At 31.1% G+C, this 8,274-nt stretch overlaps 1 protein-coding gene across 1 annotated transcript; it reads right to left on the bottom strand.

Moving 5' to 3' along the window:
* Positions 1 to 2,923: 2,923 nt before the first annotated feature.
* Positions 2,924 to 4,470, bottom strand: LOC108324763 (transcription factor DICHOTOMA). The gene is made up of 2 exons (XM_017557695.2): positions 3,292 to 4,470; positions 2,924 to 3,205 (listed from the first exon to the last, which is right to left on the bottom strand). Coding segments are annotated over exons 1-2 (1,128 nt in total). The 5' UTR covers positions 4,419 to 4,470; the 3' UTR covers positions 2,924 to 3,204.
* Positions 4,471 to 8,274: the final 3,804 nt, after the last annotated feature.

Here is an 8,274-nt window from a genome sequence, read left to right as displayed (position 1 = left end):
TCGCATTATTTTCGATTCTTCTTTATGCTCAACCATTACAACTTCATTTTCTTATCAAATAATTATTTGTTTTCAAACTATGATAAATTACACTAAACATTTGTACCTCAGGAAAACAAAATCAATAAACAAGAAGCATCAGACAATAAAGAATGTCTTAGAGTTAGATTTTTGGATGGACCATGTTTTCCTTTTTTTATTTATAAATATTTACCACTTTATTCATAAAAAATCTCCACTTTAACATCTTATTAAATGAAAGAATTTGTACAATAAAAATAAAACAATTTATGTTTTATTCCCCTTTCATTCTAAAATTTGTCGCTCCAACATATTAGAATGCATTCCATTCAACCAATGTCTTATTGCAAATGGTCAAACGAGGGAATGGTTCTCTGAAATGCTTTTAGCACTCAGTGAATTCCAGCACAATTTGCACTAACCAGTCATCAATATTTACATCCGTAGCATTTGACAATCATAAATCTGATTTTTGTAGGTTAATTTAGAAAGATTCAGTTAGACTTAAATTTCTTTGTTTCTGTTACTGCTATTTTATATTCATTGTGAAAGTTTACCCTTTGATCTTAATTAGTAGTGATTTAAACTTTTTAATCCATGAGAAGAGTTCCTTCCAAAAATTAGCTATAAGAAGAGCTGTAAAGGTTTTTTAACTTTAATTGTTGGAATATAAGGTTTGAGAGAAAAGTGTTCAAGTCACAAATCAACTTGTCACTAGTCACAGTCTGTGCAGTAACATGCATAGCAGTAAATGATACTAGGAATCAACATAAACACTTTTATTATTATGTATCAATCTTACACTTTTCTGTCAGTAAAGTCTACCTGATGCTGTTTTTAAGTTAAACAGAAAACTTTGACCATTGGTTTTATAGAGGTTTTGGAAATGAGATGCATTTATATAATATACAGGATTTAATTCCCGTAAAAACGATGAAATATATGGTGGGAAAATAACGATATGTATGTCACTAAATTAATTCAAGTCAAGGTTGAACATATTATCTTGCCATTGATCAAGATTGCAAGAAACCCTACATTAGCAGAACAGGCGAAAACATGCACCTAAGATAGCAAGCCTGTATAAAAATTTCGAATTTAAGAATAATTAATAGGTCAGTAATACCTTATATTGGTGCAACCCTTGATATACTTTCATTTTCACAATTCCTTACATAATTAGGGCTTCTGGTCGTAGAGCCCTCCATTGTGTTTGTCATCAAAATATGTAAAATTCCAAATGGATATCCTGTCAAAATGGAGAAGCTAACTCAGATTGAACATTTACATCCAACATTCTTTATCTTACTTATGATCACGAACAGAATCACTCATCTGTTTCTTTTTCCATAAAGCCATCTCATGTTGGGCTGTAGGTTCAAGAACATTTAATTCCATACACAGAATCAATTTAACTTACTTGTGAGTGACTTGCTTACATAATCAACCGCTAAACAGCTAAGTTTGTTAACCCTGTAAGCTATCACAATAAAAGCTGTAGAATAGTGACAAGGTTCAAAACACAACAAATAAAGCTATCTCTTGTAACAAGAGTACTTAGCATGAATATCATTTTGTAGGAAGGTGTAGAATTAGAATTACATAGGATTTCCACCCACCTGGGCGCATACCTTCAAGTGATTATGTCATGTGCATGTAACTTATATGTGTCATAAGTTCAAAACGTGGTAACAACTTCTGATACGCCAAAATATTATTTGCACAGTATATGAAAACCTTAAGAAACTGTAAGAGATCATTAGGTCATCATATAATTACACCATCAGACTTCTAAGAAATTATGTTCGCAATGGTATTGAACATTCATGCTCCATCTGAACATCAGTAATATGCTGATTCAAGTTCCATTTCTTGTAGAACCTAATATAATGAGGAGGCATAAAATTGAAAATGGAAACAGAAACAGAAACTGCATACAGTACAAGAGAGTATTGTCGTTGCAGTATAATTTGTGTACACAGTAATAGCAATTTGACTGCATGTACTCCTAAGCCCTAAGCATTCGATTTTGTTCTTGTTCATAAACTCAATAGCAAATATTGTTACCAAAATATGGAAGGCCGTAGGAAAACATCTTGCTAGCCCAAAGGATTGTAGCAATTTATCTATGACCTCTGAAATGAGATCAGAAGATCCATCCCTTTGAATACGAGAAACTTGGCATAAAAACATTATGGATAAAGTTGAGTCATATTCATCTTCAGAAGGCTTAAATTCCAAGAATTATGAATACTTCAACAATGCATATGCAAGATTGACACATAATTAGTACCCGGTGTTTCTTACCCATAGTTTTACATTCAGATGAGTAAGGGTTTGAACATAAACTTTTCAATAGTTGTTTACCAAATTAACAGAAAAAAAAAAGGTTAACATTCTTCACTATATGTTCTGTGATTATAAAATCAACATAATTACACACCAAACCCTCCATTGTAACTAATGATATTTATGTGCATCGAGTTTGCTTCAGAGAAGCTACAAAAATAGGATGGTTTTAATTTGAGATTTCAACTTTGAAATTAAATTCAGTTTGAAAAAACAGCATGCCTAGTGATATTCTCTGTATGATGTTCACAGAGCTTTTGTGAAATATGTGGTTGACTTTCTGTTTAGCCTTGCTTGAATCGGGGAAGCTGAAAGAGTTAATATAAATTAGCAAATCCCTACATCTATAAGGCTAACTGCAGACAAAAGCTGAAATTTCGTAGTTTTTTCCTGATCCATGTAAGCCCTTCCGCCCAAAGTACATAATTTCTTTTCACCATTAAGGACTAACCAATAACATAGAAAAAGAAACTAAAAGCATAAAGCTGCCGGCGAGTGACTTCATGACTTTTGATAATACTTGTTCAATCAAACTTTAAATATTAGACAGATATAATACACGCAGGACGCAGCAAACCTGTATACGAACTTTCACTTGCCATTGGCTGCTTATCAGCAAGAATCAGTACAAACATTGTAAAATGGGAATATAGGGCAGAAAAAAGTTGCTGATAGAGAGAAGAAACACAGAACTATGAGATGATGATTACAAGGCAAAGCACACTCGAGGATTTCATTCTGATCAGATTTTACCGAAAACTAGCACAGTTATGTCGACTCTGATTGATGCACTCCTCCCAAGAATTTCCAAAGGTTTGAATGAAGCTCTACAAATCTGGACGCATAAATCACTAAACTCCATCACAAATTCAAAAGCTCTAGCGGTGATTTTAAAAGAAGAATTAAAAATTTAAAACTTACCACGGGTTCATGAAACATGTAGATAGGTTCATGGTTCCTATTGAACAAAAGTTGGAGTATCCAGTAAAGGCCCCATTAGTGTCCCAGTCTGGAGTGGAATAGGGTAGCAAGGGGCACACATTGTTGTTGAAACTTGAATCCCTAGGGATCACAAGGTTTTGGCTTTGGTTTTGGTTTTGGTTTTGGTTTTGGTGATGAGAAGCCATCATAGTTGACGGCTTCATATTCCTTTTAATCATAATAGATTCTTCAATGACGTCAAAGCCATCTCTGGGTGCTTCATTATGAATGAGAAAAGGGTTATAAGGCTGAACCCATCTCGCGTAAGCTTCAGGTTCAGGCAGAATGGATGACCTCAATTGGTGCAGCATTTGAGTGTTTGCAGTTACAGGGCACCTTTCATCAAAGTCTTGCTGCACCCTTCTAGTGCTACACATTTTGTAGCAAGTCCTCTCTCTTGCTCTTGCTCTTGCCCTTTCCCTTGACTCCTTTTTGGTCTGAACACAAGCATCATCCTTCTGTGCCGATTTTGACTTCCTCCCTTTGGAACCATCAACCCCACTACCCGCCAATGATTTGTTGTTATTTGAATCCACAGAAGCGTCGCGGGAACACTTGTCACCCCCACTAATACTGCCGCTATGCTTACTTTGGGCTAGTTCTTTGATCGCATTCTCAGACTTTGTGAAAAGCCACTCAAGGGTGTTACTTGGTTTGTCAAACTCTAACATGTCCTGAAGATCAAAGAACTTGCGGGCTATTTCACTTGATAATCTCACCCTACGGTCCCTCAAACCCTGAGATGTGTGAATCTTACTGTGCCTGTCTTTCTTTGCTATGGCTGGTTTCTGGGTCAGAAAATTGGACATGCTACCATTGTGGGAACCATAGTTAGTGTTTGCATCTTGTTCAAGAATGGCAGTGCAGTCAGCAACTGCAAAATTAGCAACAGTCTCTTCAGGAAATGGAGGATCATGGGTGATGGGTGTGAAGGGAACAAGAAGAGGGTCATCAAAAAGGGTGTTGCTTGCAAAATCATTTTCAGGATCAATGAGAAAAGGAAGGATAGGGTAAGAAGAAGAAGGGAAGTTTGGAAAAAGGTTGGAGTCATATGTGGAAGAGAACATCTGCAGATTGGAACCAATTTCAGTGGGTGAAAACCCTAGCTATTGTGCAACGAGTAAAAAGATCACAATTATAACACAGAGGTAGCTTCTCTGCTCCTACTTAACGGTCCAAGTACAGTCCTACTACTCTTATATAATCATTTTCTGAGATTCCCTATCTCTATCTTTGAAAGGAGACTAGCCACTAGTGCGAAGTACTACTATCATGACCATTAAAAACTTTTTTTTTTTATATTTTTAATGAGAAGTTTGTGTTGTTGAGGAAAATGAGGACAACGGAAAGGGAGATTTAGTTTACGCCAATGAAGTACTTTGATCATAGTTTCATTTATTTTGTGAATACAACTATATTATTACCAATCTGGGTTAGGGCAGATGAGAAAATATGGCTCAGCCATTACAACAGCACATCGATCAGAAGGACACAAATAATTTCTTGGTTTGTGCCAAGAACCATCCCATTCGCCAACTGTTCATGTAAACAATGTCTTAAGTTTGAATCTTACAAACAAATCAACAAAAAAAAAAACTCTCTTTACACTGATTACTCGTAAAATGCCAATAGATGTTTTATATTAATGTCATGATAACCCAAAAATAACATCATATTAAACATTGTCGACAATGTTGCGCAAAACATTAAGTTACAAACATAACATAAGTATTCTTTAGAGACGAATTCAATACAACATAAAAGATAGAGAAGAATGCGAGGAAGAGAAGGATGGTACGTGGAAAAAGTTGAGAAAAAGTGGTTAATGGGGGATGGTGTGGTTTGGGTTTTATATTAGATGGTTCATTGAGTTTTAACTGTAGTTTTGAAAAAAAGTGAATAGCCCTAACATTGTGGATCTAATTTTGATGGGTTTTATCCGAAAGGTAATGAAGTTTCGAAGTTGAACCGTACAGGAAGTGTAAAGGTAGGTGAGAGATTGTAATAGCTTCTCAGCTGTTTCTTCCGTAAAAACTCAACCGCAAATATACAAACTCGTCAGGAAAAATACGGTAACATTTTCATTTTCTGAAAAAGCTGAATACAGTACAAATTGACTAAAAACTTGGCGTTCTTTTTGAAAGCGCCCACATAACTTTATTTCAATCCCGAAGAAAGCTCATTCATCTCTCTGACAGCGATTGCAACCTCCCTGGATACATAATACTCTATTTATTTTTAAATTTAAGATCATGTTCATTTTTCTTATCTAACTTTTAATTAGTTTTTATACATATTGGTATGGAAATGAAATTAATAAAAAGAAAATTTCATAACTTTTATAAAAAATAATATAAAACTTATTGTTTTTTTTCTCGAAAACACCATAGATAACAATTATAAACAAACTAAGACTTAATTTTATATAAAATTAATTATTTTTATCCTTAAATTATTATTATTATGTATTTCAAATTTTATAAAACAAATAAAAATAATAATATTATGATCAAAAGTATTCATATTTATTTTTATTTTAAGATAAACTACACTTATTTTGATGAAATTATGTAAAATTATACTTAAACTCTTGTTTTTAGTTTTAAAATAGGCATTCGTTCTTTTAAATTTTAAATAAAACGAATTCTCAGAAGACAGCTATAAATACAATGATCAACTATAAATAGGAAAACAACGAAAATGACATCAATACAACTACCATATTAGTTTAGTTATGAAAAATCTTATATAGCTTAGATTTATCGTGTCTTGGTATTTATATTAGCAAGATAGAAAAATATTGTTATATATTTCACTTTGTAAAGTCATGTCTTTGAAATAAATCGTTATATATCTTCTTATCCCGAGTTAATTTTTAAAATTTATCTTTATTTATTTATACTTAAAAGTGAAAATAATCAATATTTGATTATTGAAAATCATTAAAAGTTTCTTAAAGCAAAATTAGATATAATTCAAAAGTTAGGTTGAATCAATACAAATATATATTCTGGTTATATAAATGGTTTGATGTCACATAACCAATGTTTATGTGGAAAAAAGATCCTCTTTTAAGATAGTTAGTATAACTTTAAGCTGAAGAAGATATTTTAGTTGTTATAAACAAGTTTGATTTTATTATATTTATTGATAACTTTGTGTTTGTTATACAACTTTTGAGTTTTGCTAAAAAATAAACAATATATTTGTAAAAGAGAAACATTGTATTACGGTTATAACATTATCCAACATAGACTTTATTATTTTTGTACAGTTTACCATAAGTGATGTATATATATATATATATATATATATATATATATATATATATATATATATATATATATATATATATATATATATATATAAAGTTGGTTTGAAGAAAATTCTCTAGAGTTTTGGATAGTTGATGCTTGGATTGCTTATCCAAAGCTTGGTAATGCCTGCTGTTCTTCCAATTGGAGCAGTGTACAGTTGGACCACAAGAAGCACCCAACTGCTTCTATACGGAGATCTCTCAATATTTCACATATATTATAAAAATTTAAGATATCATAATTACTCAATTATCTTCAACTCTCAGTTTCTTAAATGTTAATATTATTTGTACTTATCAACCTTATTTAATTATAACATTAGAAAAACTCTAAATTTAAAATTTAAAAGTTTGAATTCAACACACAAAAATATAAGATGATGAAAATAATACATCTTAAAAAGTTTAATATCATCTAAAATAAGAAGAGGGTGATACTAAGTATATAATCGACTTAAAGTTTTAGTATTTAAACACATTAGTTAAAGACACGGGGAGTGTTTTATGTATTGTAAAATTTTTCGCATATGTTATTGTTTGTCATTAAACAATGATTGTGTTTTTTTTTTTAAAGTTTTCATGTAATATTTTTGTATTGGTTGTTTTTATCTTATTTATCTATTCGTAAAATATAAGGTAATTATCGAGAATACATACATTAATGCTCTTCATAATGTTTTTTCTTATTAGTGATATTAGACTTTATACTTCAATAGGATATGATTAATTTGCTATGTAATTTTAGCTTAATATGAACTTCCACATAAAAAAGATTAATTCCTTGTGAGAAAGTCACCTTAGTTGCAATGTCATTTGTAAGTGTTCTCACATGTGAAAGTATGAGTATTTGCTAGTGGTAATTGTGCATGAACATTGGCTAATATTGATGTAGCATATGTGGTGATTATCCATGGGCATTGGTTAACATTGATATACAAGTGTACAGTAAAAAAGGAAATTCTTAGAATGATTTAATTTTAAGTGAGTTTATTCTTTTTGTGGAGTGTGAATGATTGTTGGTGTAGTAGACAATGAAAATAAAAAGGAATGTATTTATTTTAATCATGATGAAAATTATTGGACCAATAAAAATAATATATATTGGAAAGTCTCATATCACCTAAGATATAAACAATGAAGTGAAATGTGTGAAAATAATTATATAATGGACTTAAAGTCTATTATGTTTAGACACTCGTATTAAAAATATTTTAAGTTTGTATTTGACTTATATTTTTGTAATAAAGTATTATGAAGTTTGGTGTAAACTATTGTTTTGGAAAGTATGTGGTATAAAAAGACATGTGAGAGTGATCTACGTATTGTGAAATTTTTCACATAGTATTATTTTTTATGATTCTCATTAGATAACAATTATGATTTTTTTTTTATTTTGGAGTTTTTATATTATATTCTTCTATTAATTTTTTTTATTAGTATGGTAATTCTCATAGATAATGTTTCTGTATGAAATTTTTTCCATCAGAAAACAACTCTCTTCTCTTTGTTCATCAACACACAATATTCATAACAAGATGAAAGCAACTCCTAAAATTTGTAGACTAACCCATTATGAACTTAATTCAAGACCAATTAAAAGTTTTTGT

Source organism: Vigna angularis, chromosome 3 (genome assembly GCF_016808095.1).
Source record: "Vigna angularis cultivar LongXiaoDou No.4 chromosome 3, ASM1680809v1, whole genome shotgun sequence".
Taxonomy (NCBI): Eukaryota; Viridiplantae; Streptophyta; class Magnoliopsida; order Fabales; family Fabaceae; genus Vigna; species Vigna angularis.
The sequence above is the reverse complement of the archived record's forward strand: the minus strand, read 5'-3'. Positions and strand labels throughout refer to the sequence as shown.

Bases quoted from the DNA above. Each gene is read 5' to 3' on its own strand.
- LOC108324763 (XM_017557695.2), bottom strand. From the start codon at position 4,418: ATGTTCTCTTCCACATATGACTCCAACCTTTTTCCAAACTTCCCTTCT.